The sequence below is a fragment of the Plasmodium malariae genome (assembly GCF_900090045.1).
Source record: "Plasmodium malariae genome assembly, chromosome: 8".
Taxonomy (NCBI): domain Eukaryota; phylum Apicomplexa; class Aconoidasida; order Haemosporida; family Plasmodiidae; genus Plasmodium; species Plasmodium malariae.
In genome coordinates, this window is record NC_041782.1 from 2,106,120 (window position 1) to 2,118,391 (window position 12,272).

The 12,272-nt window shown below is 25.9% G+C and overlaps 2 protein-coding genes across 2 annotated transcripts; one reads left to right on the plus strand and one right to left on the minus strand.

The window, feature by feature from the left end:
* Positions 1-427: 427 nt before the first annotated feature.
* On the minus strand, positions 428-5,015 carry PmUG01_08053000 (HAD superfamily protein, putative; the record flags this gene model as incomplete). The annotated part of the gene is made up of 5 exons (XM_029004709.1): positions 428-505; positions 1,347-1,425; positions 1,545-1,645; positions 1,768-4,771; positions 5,014-5,015. Coding segments are annotated over 5 exons (3,264 nt in total).
* A 3,044-nt stretch (positions 5,016-8,059) lies between these two features.
* On the plus strand, positions 8,060-12,011 carry PmUG01_08053100 (conserved Plasmodium protein, unknown function; the record flags this gene model as incomplete). Its single annotated transcript, XM_029004710.1, is given in 2 exon segments — positions 8,060-9,664; positions 9,678-12,011. 2 exon segments carry the CDS (start codon positions 8,060-8,062, stop codon positions 12,009-12,011), a joined length of 3,939 nt encoding a protein of 1,312 aa, XP_028861372.1.
* Between the last annotated feature and the right edge of the window lie 261 nt (positions 12,012-12,272).

Genomic DNA, 12,272 nt, shown 5'->3' on the forward strand with positions numbered 1-12,272 from the left:
TTATAATGTATATTTAAAAAATGAAAAAGAAAATTTGAAAACAACAAAAAAAAAAGAAAATATTTCAATACGAGATTAAACATGAGAATAAATAGACGAATAAACAAGAGATTAACAAATAGAATAGGCGAATAAATAAAAGATTAAATATGCAAATAAATAAAAGATTAAATATGCAAATAAATAAAAGATTAAATATGCGAATAAATAAAAGATTTAATGTGCGAATAAATAAAAGATTTAATGTGCGAATAAATAAAAGATTAAATGTGCGAATAAATAAAAGATTAAATGTGCGAATAAATAAAAGATTAAATGTGCGAATAAATAAAAGATTAAATATGCGAATAATTAACAGATTAAATAAGCAAATATATAAAAGAATACATAAGTATTAAAAAAGAAAGTTGATCTGATCGTTACAAGGCTAGCTACTATCGCTAAGGTTCATATACTTTTCATAATAAGTTAGGCTGTTAATTTTCCAGTATTGAAAGGAGTTGTACTGAAAAAAAATAAAAATAATATAAAATATTAAGGAATAACTGTGGTTATATAGTAGCGATGATGTAGTTATGCATATTAATAATGTTATAAAAAAAGTATAGATATGGCTCAACAAATAGCATTTACAAATATAAGTATTTAACACGATTTCGTATAATCTACTGCTAATATTGTGGTCGAATGTGCACATATATATTATGTATATATGTGCGTATGCACTTGTGAACACATGCGCATTTTGAACATATACTGAAAATGAAGTTTTAATTTTCATGTTATACAAAGGCATATATAATTATAGAAGGAGATTTTTATCTAAACAAAAATACAAGTACACATTTTAAAAGAGAATTACACTATTTTATTTGGTACGCACATAAATTCATATATATATATATATATATATATATATATATACATTTAGTACTACGTAAAATAAAAAAAACTGCTATAAATTTGTAAAAAAAAAAAAAAATGGCGAAGCATAATTAGAGCTTCTTAAAAAAAAGAAACTGCTAATATTTATTTAATTGTTATAGTTCAAATTTAATATAGTTTGCAAATTTTAAATCATGACCATACTAAATTTCAAAAATGAGAATGACATAATCAGAGGAAAAGAAAAATGTACAAGTAACAATTTTTATATATGCACATTTGTGTACATGCGTATTGTGCGCACATATGTACATTCGCTATAATCATTTAAAGAAAAAATAATGGAAGGGGGGATTAGAAAAAAAAAAAAATTTTATATAATCGTTCTTAAACAGTAAAGACACAGAAGTATATATGTATCACAATTATAATATTTTTTAAGGTTTTTTTTTCTTTTTTACTTGATCATCATCCTCTCTTTTCTTATCATTTTTAATACATGGAAACATGTGCTCGGTTATTTCGCTCATTGTTTCGTAGCTAAAAAAAGGAAAAATAGTAGTGTAAAATAAAACAAAATAAAATATACATACGATAATTTCGGTACTTGTGTAACGAAATATACAACAAATGCATTAAATTATTTATTCTTTCCTCACGTTTTCGCATAAGTGGAGTTGACATGGTGAACAATGCCTCTGTTGTCAATGATGAAAACCTTAGCTTCTGGAACACCAACAGATATGTAAGCCCGATGATCCTATAAGTAAAAAAAAAAAAAAAAAGTCAAAAAGGTATATTCGTATTACACACACTCGTATATATACACGTATGCTGAGGAACACTATTCTTTTTTTTTTTTTTTTTTTTCCCTTTTCTTACACTCTCTGTATTTCCAAAAGCTGCATAAAAAGGGTTATGATTCAATGGGAATAAATTACGTATATCTCTTAAAGCTGTAATTTTAAAAATATATGGTTTTTTATCAATAACTTCTCTTTTAAGGGAAGGAAAAAATCTGTCTGGGCTTAATATTAATGGTCCATCTGGTAGTTTATTATTATCATTTCTTTTAAATCTAAATAAATATTCTCTAGTAGAATCTGCCTGACCTATAGCTCTAGCAGTTAAATACAAAATGTGATAACCGTTATTATTAATTTTATTAAATAATTGTGAAACTCCTACATGGGACCAATCCTTACCTACTATTGGCATGATATGCCCTAATACATTTGACCTTGTTATTGTACCATCAACATCTGATATAACAATTTTCGCATTTTTTTTCCAAAGATATATATTACCATTAATACTTTTAGTTCCTTGTAAAGAAGAAGTAACTAAAAATGTAATAGTATTAGCTCCTTCTTTCAAATTTAATGACTGTAACTGTTCAGACGTTGGTCTTAATGATTTTCGATATCGTATTTTTATTCTTTCATTATTATGTCTTAAACTCTTTTTACTTATTTCGCTTTGATTATTTAACGAGCTTTGTATACTTCTTTTAACTTGACTATCTCTAAATTCACGTAATTCATTATCATGAGTTTTACTTTTTGTTTTTTCTTCTTTATTTTTTTTATCTTCATTAAGTGCTTTTGTGTCTTTGTTTGCATTTTTTTTATTAACACTATTATCATACTCAACACTGGAAACACCAAACCAGTTTCTCCAGCTTTTATCTTTTATTTCCATTAATGTTAAGGATGAATTTAATAATTTTTCTACTGCTAAAATTGAAAGGGGTTGATTGAATACGACCCATGATGCTAATAAGGGTAATGCAACCCTTGATGGGTAGTAGGGATCTTTTTTGTCAAATCGAAAAACAAGAGATGGGTGATACCATAAATTAGAATTTTTATCTATTTGTTCGTATGTAACTATATTTGCTTCGAATATGTTTTTATTATGTATTTCTATATTATAATCGTTGTGTTCGTTGTCTACATTTTGGTTAAGTAATAAGTGTCCACACAAACTGCATTCTATTCTATTTTGAATGTCATCATCAAAGGAATTATATTGTTCATCTTTCGAATAACCATGATAACTATTTTCGTCGTTCGACTCAATCTCGCCATCAGCATAGTCTTCTGAAAATGCCTTTAAGTTTTTGTGTGATTTTACAGTGCTCTTCTCAGTCTCTTTTTCAGCTTCCCTTTTCTTTGATTTTTCTCTCATCTTTTGTTTTAACTTATCTATCATTTTTTTCTTTTCCTTTTCCAAGTCCGCTTTGGTGATATTTTCACCCTCATTGTGACTCACTTTTTTTTCTTCATCCTTCCCCACTTTTTCCACCCTCTTCTCACTGTCCCTTTTCTTTTTCATGTCTGATTTGACAACGTCCTTCTGCGCGCCCGTGTTGCTATTACTATTATTGTTACTATTATTGTTACTATTATTGTTACTATTATTATGATTACTACTGATGTGATTACTACTGATGTGATTACTACTGATGTGATTACTACTGATGTGATTACTACTGTTGTTATTACTATTGATGTGATTACTATTGTCATGATTTTCTCTATCTACATTTGGCGCACATTCACTTGTTTTTCTCTTTTCTACGATAAGGTGCGTAAAATTTGCTGTTTTTTTTACTGGATCACTATTTTTTCGATCTTTATTTAAGTTTTGTTTCAAGGTATTAAAATTGTCTGTGCTATTTTTGTTTTTCGATTCTTTTCTTAAATGATCTGATTTATTGTCTTTATTATTACTATTGTTTTTATTATTGTTATTACTAATATGATTATTATTATTATGATTATTATTATGATTATTATTATTATTATTATTATTATTATTATTATTATTATTATTATTATTATTATTATTATTATTATTATTATTATTATTATTATTATTATTATTATTATTATTATTATTATTATTATTATTATTATCCTTTGTTTTTTTATTTGTAGGATTATAATTTTTAATATCTTTATCTATATGAACAGTTTCTCTTCTTACATTCGATTCGCTAAAATTTCTTTTACGAACACATTCTTCATTTTCTTTTGATGAAGAATGGTCATGCACTGATTCACTCACATTATAATATTTTTTTACTTTTGTTTTTTTTTTATTCTTATTATTTGAAGAAATAACTGTACAATTGTCAGAGACATAATCATGCGTTTTTAAATGTGGTAATCTACCCCATGACCAAGACCATTCCGAATTTGCATTTTGTTCATCCTCTTTTGTCTTTCTTTTATGGACAATCCCATCCTCCATAAGTTCACTTGGGCGATGTACTAAAGATTTTTTTTTTTTTTTTTCTTGTTCCTTTCCATCTTTATTAACAAGATTGTTGTCACTTTTACTATTAATTTCAGTATTGCTTTTTTTCTTTCCTTTATTTTTTTCTAACTTATAATTTAAATCTACTGATTTTCTTCTTTCCCCTGTAAGGTTATGAACAGAAAATTTATCGGAATCATCTTCATCACTTTTAAAATTATTTAATGAATCACTGATACTACAGCTATCAATATGTTGATCAATATATAAATCATGATATTCATAACGTGGGGATGACAATGGAGATGTTTCTAATTCTTCTTCAACATCTTCATATGTTTTTTCAACAAAATACGCTTCCCCTGCACTTCCTAATTTCATATGTAAATTTGTACTCTTTCCATTTACTAAAATGCTAACTATTTTTTCTTTTGATCTTAACAATTTTGTTTTTCCAAATCTTACATGAAATGGAGTAGATTTATAAGTAACATTTAATTTATTGTCACCTTTTAACTTATTTTCAATTTCTGATTCGATACAGATTATATCAATGCAACCACTTAATGTAGCCTGGTTGAAGTCTAGTGCGTTCGATACACTGCTAACTATTTTACCCCACCTAAAGAAAACAAAAATTTACGAATTACAATTTTATACATAATATTTTTAAATCGTTACAATTTATATATATATATACATGTATGTATAGATGTTAAACTGAACCAATATCTATGTATGGGTAACTAGTAGCATGAACATAAATAATTACACGTGAGTAGAACACTCAAAAAATACGTGCATATGGAATTATACGAAGTTACTCATACGGTTATGATGCATTTAAGCATGTGCTAACTTAACATATAATGACACATCTCTACAAATGTTTCTACACATATGAACTATGTGATTCTGCTACTAAGCATTATTTCACATACAATTAAAAATTACATTTTGCATATTTTTATAATATATAAAAAATCACTTTTTCATTACATTGTTTCCTCTGATGTGATTTATACATAACAACTTGTGAGGGGTGTATAGGGGAACAAAAACAGGAATTAAAAATGGTATTATATGGTACACGTTCACGGGTGTACACGCATATATATGTATAACCCTTTTTAGTTAACTCTATTCGTCTTTTCTCTGTTTATAATTTATTTTACTATTATTATATGCTTAGTTTAATAAACATCATATTACAGCCATTCTTTAACATGAGAACTTGTCAATGCGAAAAAGAAAAAAGGGAAAAAATTGTACACATAAAAAGGGGAGAATAAAAAAGATAAAGTTTTTAAAAGGTAAAGGTAAAACGCGAAGAGGCAAAACGAGAAGAGGTAAAACGCGAAAAGGTAAAACGCGAAGAGGCAAAACGAGAAGAGGTAAAACGCGAAGAGGTAAAACGCGAAGAGGTAAAACGAGAAGAGGTAAAACGAGAAGAGGTAAAACGCGAAGAGGTAAAACGAGAAGAGGTAAAACGCAGAGTTAAAATATAAAAACATAAAAAGGTAAAAAAATAAAATAATTAAAATTAATGAAGAAATAAATGATAAAATAAATTATAAAATAAATGATAAAAATAAATGGCAAAATAAATGAAATAAAAAATGGTAAAAAAAATTAAAAAAAAAAAAAAAAAAAATTAAGAATTGATAAATATAAACATGTATTTGTGTACATATACTAAAAAGGAAAAAAGATTTAATCAAACACATGATATTAAAACACATAATAATATGTACATAAACATATATACTCTTAAACGTTTTGCGTAAATTTAACACAAAATAAAATACGCCGGGGTAAAAAGATGCATATATATACATATGAAAAAATGTTCGCTATGTTGTTACAATAATGAGTTTCCTGGCCACTTTGAAAAAAGGAAAGTTAAAACAGAAAAAAAAAAAAAAAAAAAAACATAAAAGTATACAAAATTTGTGGGGTATTGTATGAATAAGAAGTGGATATATATGTAAGTGAATAATTTGTTCAAGTGTGTGCATGAAAAAACTAAATTGCCCGAATCAGCATTATAGCAATTGATCATTGTCATGTATCCGGTATAATATTTAATTAAACAGTTATGCTCATATACGTACATATGTGTAAATATATATGTACATAATATGAACTTGTATTTACAAACTGTGTAATTTGAATTTTATTTATTTACTTGCCTTATTCCTTCCCCTTTTTTTTTTTTTTTTTTTTTTTTTTGTATATTTCTATTTCTCATTGTTCATTTATTTTCAAAATAATACTTTATTGAATTCATTTTAATGAAAATAAGTTCTATCATTATATGCTATGTCGAATCATTTTTAAGGAATGATTAAAAAGTGAAGTAGAAAAATGAACAAATTTATTTTTCTCACTACTCTTTCATCATTTCGCACGTCAAATCCAAGAAATACTATACCCTTTTTGCATATATAGTAAAAAAAAAAAAAAAAAAATTAACTATTCAAAGAGTTTGAAACAGTGCACATATTTTGTGTATATTGCCCATTCGTATTAGTGATGAGATTATTTTGCTTGAACTTGGTTAAATACCTCAAATCTAAAAATAACAATGCGTAAAATGTTTAAATTTAGTATATATTTTTTTTTACGTAGATGCATTGTTTAGTTGCTTACACTTAAAATTTTTCTTTTTTCAAAATCTATTTTTAGTTCCATTTTTAGTTCCATTTTTAGTTCCATTTTTACTTCTATATTTACTTCCATATTTACTTCCATTTTTACTTCCATTTTTACTTCCATTTTTACTTCTATATTTACTTCCATATTTACTTCCATTTTTACTTCCATTTTTACTTCCATTTTTATTTCCATTTTTACTTCCATTTTTATTTCCATTTTTATTTCCTTTTTTTTTACTTTTTTTTAATTTAAAGAAGGTTCTTTTTCATCTCTTCCTTTTTCTACAAAAAAGTTATTTTTTGAAGTCGAACATGTGCCTATCTGTTCCCTTTTTTTTTCTTTTTTTTTTTTTTTTATTATTTTATAAAAATAAACTTTGCATAAATCTTTTTCAAATTGTCTACTCTTAAAGAGCACACATATATATATTTTTAAAAATATATAAATTTTTATATATTTATAAAAATGTATAGAAATTTATAAGAACTTTTTTTTTTCGTTTTTTTTTATCGTTCTTACGTAATTACGTGCTTACCTCATTTCTACATGTTAAAAAAACAGTTGTCAATGGTATGACATAAATAAGCAATGAACATGTAAAATGAGGATATATATTATGAAAATATATACATATAGATAGATAAATATATGTATATAATTTTTCACAGGATAATAAAAATTTTAAAGTTATATACCATATCAGTGTTTAAACCGTAGCTGTAATTCATTTAATGTGTGAATATGCCCATGTAATTCTTTAAAAAATGTTAAGATGAAAATAAGAACATCATATAAATTTTGAAAAATAATATATTTTCAAAAGTCATCGGTATATATAATGAAATGAAACGTTTTCAAAGACTTAAAGATATATAGAAAATAGTTATAGACGAATAAATGCATCTTGGGGCGTCTATATATATGTAAAGTGTATACATTTGTAAATGTTAATGTTAGTGTATATTTCTGTGAACGTAGAAGGGGTAGATACTGTTAAGAAACTAACCAAATGCAATACTCTTCCACAGATATACTCTTTGAAAAAAGCTATTCCTGTTTAGGAGTGAAGCTAATGACAAGAGAGAAAAGAATAAATATGTAGTACGGTTTAGCTCTTGTAAAATTGAAATGGTATATGCATATGTGCAGGGTTATATATGCACATTTGAATATTTAAGTGCATATATACGTACCTAGGAAGATATACATATATATAATATACATATACATTGACTGGTGGGAAAGTTAAACAATGTACCGTTCTGAATCTAATAGCAGATGCTTTCACAACTTTGAATACAATTTAATTAAATCCCTGGATACTGTTAAGAAAATAAAAAGCTATGAGGATAGCATATACATACATACAAAATGTTGTGGAAAAGAAATTACCAAAAAAAAAATATACATATCAGCTTTAAATTATGATGAATATATTTTAGTAAGAGGCAATTTTCGTTTTCGCCTAATAAAAGGATTAGCTATATTTAATGGGGAAATTATAAAACCATCAAAGGAATATATAAATGTGCGCATACCAGATTTTTACCCTTTGTTTGAATTGAGAGCATTAAATATTAACAATATAAAATATGAAAATAATGCTTTTAAATTTTGTACATATGATTCAAAAAATTTTAGTAACGATGGCAAAATTGATTTTAGAGCAGGTCGTCATATTTCCCCAAATAATGTAGTAAAAAACAGTAAAAAAATGAATTTACATAAAATGGTTATCTTGACCAATCATGATGATATAAATGTAATAAACGAAAGGGTTGACAACACTGATGAGATGAATATTGATAGTGAAAGCAATGAAGGTGAATGTTTATACGAATCAGCTGATACAGTCTTACAAAATTATTTATTTGGGTTAAATTTATTACAAGAAAATAATATAAAAAGAAAAGAGTTTTATGAATATTTAATGAATTCAGACAAAGAGGATATTGCCTCTTTCTCAAGCCCATATATGATGAATACTATAAAATTAAGTTTATACTTTGAAAAATATCCCGTAATTATTGTATTTCAAAAAAAAAGAGATTTTCTCTATTACTTTTACATTAATAGTTATCTAAAAAAGTTAAACCTGTCAAATTATAAGCAAAATATGAGTGTTTATATTAATACGTACCAGATGTCTTATGTACTAAAAGAGTTTTTGCTTTACATACATAACAACAAAACGTATAAAATGCAAGAGATTGTACAAAATGTCGAAGGAATTACCAAAAAGTGGAATTACCGTAGCGGTGATCTCAACAAATTTGTACATAAAAAGATGATTGATGAAGCCAATGCTGATAAGGTTGACAACTGTTATGGGAACATAATAGAAGGAGAAGACGGAACAATGGGGAAATGTAGAGCTTATATATTTAGTAGTAGCTGTGAGAAGGAAGAGACAAATTCAAGAAAAAGAGAATTCTGGGAAATTTTCAAAAAAACCATGATAAACAAAACAATTTATGAAGATGAATTTAGTAATGATGGAAAGTGTCCAGAATATTCAGATATATTTAGTATAACTATAATGGGAGATAAAGGTAAGGGAAAAAGTTTTTTGGTTATTAATTTTATAAATAATTTATTAAATTATTACAACAGTGTTTTTTTGCTAGATATTGATATTGGACAGCCGATCATAGGGGTAAGCGGCTTTTTATCCATATATAAAATAAAATATTCGTTACACAGTTATAATTTTTTTGAAAAGAAACCAAAATGTATTAAGAAAATATTTTTTGGAGGTTGCTCTATCAATGAAAATATAAATTATTTTATTAAATGTTTGGAATATCTATATAATTTCTTATTCTCTGTGTATTTGAAAAAAAAAGAGGAGAATAGAAAAAAAAAAAAAAAAAAACAATAATTATTGCTGTTATCCAATAGTTATTAACACTTTTGGGTGGGTAAAAGATATTGGTTTATTTTTGTTAAATTTAAATATTTTGTTAAGCAAATGTAATTTTATTGTTCAAATCGATTCTCTTAAAATTAATGAAAATGTTAAAAAAAATTTAAGTAAAGAAGAATTTCATTCATATGTGTTTAATGATTTTCTCCTGATAAAGCAAGGTGAAAAAGATAAAAAAAGCAAGTTTACCATTTTGAATTTGAACAATAAAAACGTTTCTATAACTGCTAAGGGACATTCAATTTTTAATATTATAAGTGAGTATAGTAACCTAAATGAGAGTAATTTTTTTTTCTACGATTTTTCCATGTCCTTTCGAAAGAATGACAAAAAAGAAAAGGAAAAGGGAGGAAAGAGTAAACAATATTCTGCCCTGAACATGTCAGGTAATTTTTTAAGAAATGACACAACTGAAAAATATTTGGGAGAATTCAAAAAATCGGACGACGGTAGGGGCAAATTAAGAAACAGCGATTTTAATGGATATGGTGACAATTACTGCAGTTATGGTGATACATATAACTATAGGAACTGTAATAGTTATAATAATTATGGGAGTTATGACCGTTACGACCATTATAACGATCGTAATAAATACGGAAGCTTCAATAATTACACGGATCATAGTAATTATAGCATTCACAATAGCTATGACAACCACGGTAATTATACCAAGCACAATAGTGCCCCTTACATATACCATTTAAATGATAGGAGAAATTTTAGCTTTTTCAGTAATAATCTTAACGACATGAACAGTAGTATTTATCGTTTAAACAACAATGTACATAAAATAAAATACCTAAATTTTAACTGGGACACGCTGTATTATATTACAAATAATAGAGACAGGTGTAATAATAACAAAGGAGATTTTATGGAAAATAATTTTTATCGTGAAAGAGGAAAAGCCTCTGAACCCAAAAATGATTATGATGTAGAAACAAATAAAAATAACTTGAAGAATGGGAATGAGTCTGAAATGAAAGGCATTGAAAATTACGATATTTTTAAAAAGAAGATGGATAATTTTTTTGAAAGGAACTGTATGAGGATAATAAATTTTGTGAGTTATAAAAAAATTTTATCCTATGAAAATGTGAATAAAAATACTAACATGAATAATAGTAAGACTAAAATTTTCTCCTTATTACCAAAAAATTTAAGATCATATAGATTTTTTTGTCATTTTTTTTCTAAATTTAAGAAAATAATTTTTTATATTCACAGTTATTCATTTTATGATGGTCTAAATGACTTTTTTTTAAAACATGAAAATTGTATGAACAGGCAGAGAATGCTGGTATGTAACGAATGGAACAATTGGCATTATAGTAATAACTTATATGAAGAAAATAATATGAATAACATAGAAGGGATACAATTTAATGGAAATAAATTAGAAGAAAGATACAAGAAAAAGGAATATGATGTTTTATGTATACGTGACGATATATATAAGGATACAGAAGAGAGTATTGTTGATTTAAGACGAAATAAAAATGGCGTAACTAATGATGATATTAAAAAATTAACTACAAATTGTAATCTACAAGTTAGAAATATTTTAAGTACAGATAAAAGCGAAGAGACAAAAGAGGAAGTGCCTGAGCGTTCAGATAAAATTTACAAACGTTTATGTAACAGCCTTTTATTTACATGTGCGATATTTTATTTAAGAAATGTTAAACTGAGCAATATTCAATTTAAGAATAATAATCCTGAAATTTATAAGAATGATGATTTTTTTGCATATAAATACTTCTTTAACAATATTATATGCTTATGTAATGATAATACATTACCAATATGTGATGAAAAAAAAGGAGCTAATAATAATGATGACGGTTATAGTGATGATAATAATGATGGTTATCGGGATAATGATAAAGAGGTTAAGTATTACATTGACCATTTCCAAATAGACGCCTATTTTGAGAGCGTAAACTGCATTATTAAAAAGGAAGATTTAAAAAAGAATAATGTAGAATTAGTTCCAATATGCGAATATTTTACTCATATATTAACAGCCTATGTAAAACTTATTGATGATATGAAACTTATAATATATTTACCGTACTGGTTTAATAATTTCGATTTACTTAATAATGTGAACACTTTTGTGTCTGGAACGAATCTCATACCTCATAACATAAATGATATGATCAAAAACTATTCCTTCTACCAAGATATTGTATGTACCAACGATGTAAAAACGATTAAGTTCCTAAAAAGGAGCAAGTCATTTGTAGATAAAGACTTAAATATACCAAAATAAAAATGAAAAGGGCAGAAAGGTCATTATACTTAAAAAAGTACAGCTAAATTAAGGGAAGGATTTACATGAGTGGGGGTGGGGGTATAATTAACTAACACTTGTATTCCTACACACCCGTTTGTTTTGAGTATGCTTATATGTGCGCATATAAATATACATATTTATGATTATATATATATTTATGCACATTGTTCAGCAATACTTTATTTACTGCTTTACATAATGGTAGTCGTATGTTGAGGAACTTTTTGAGTAACGAGT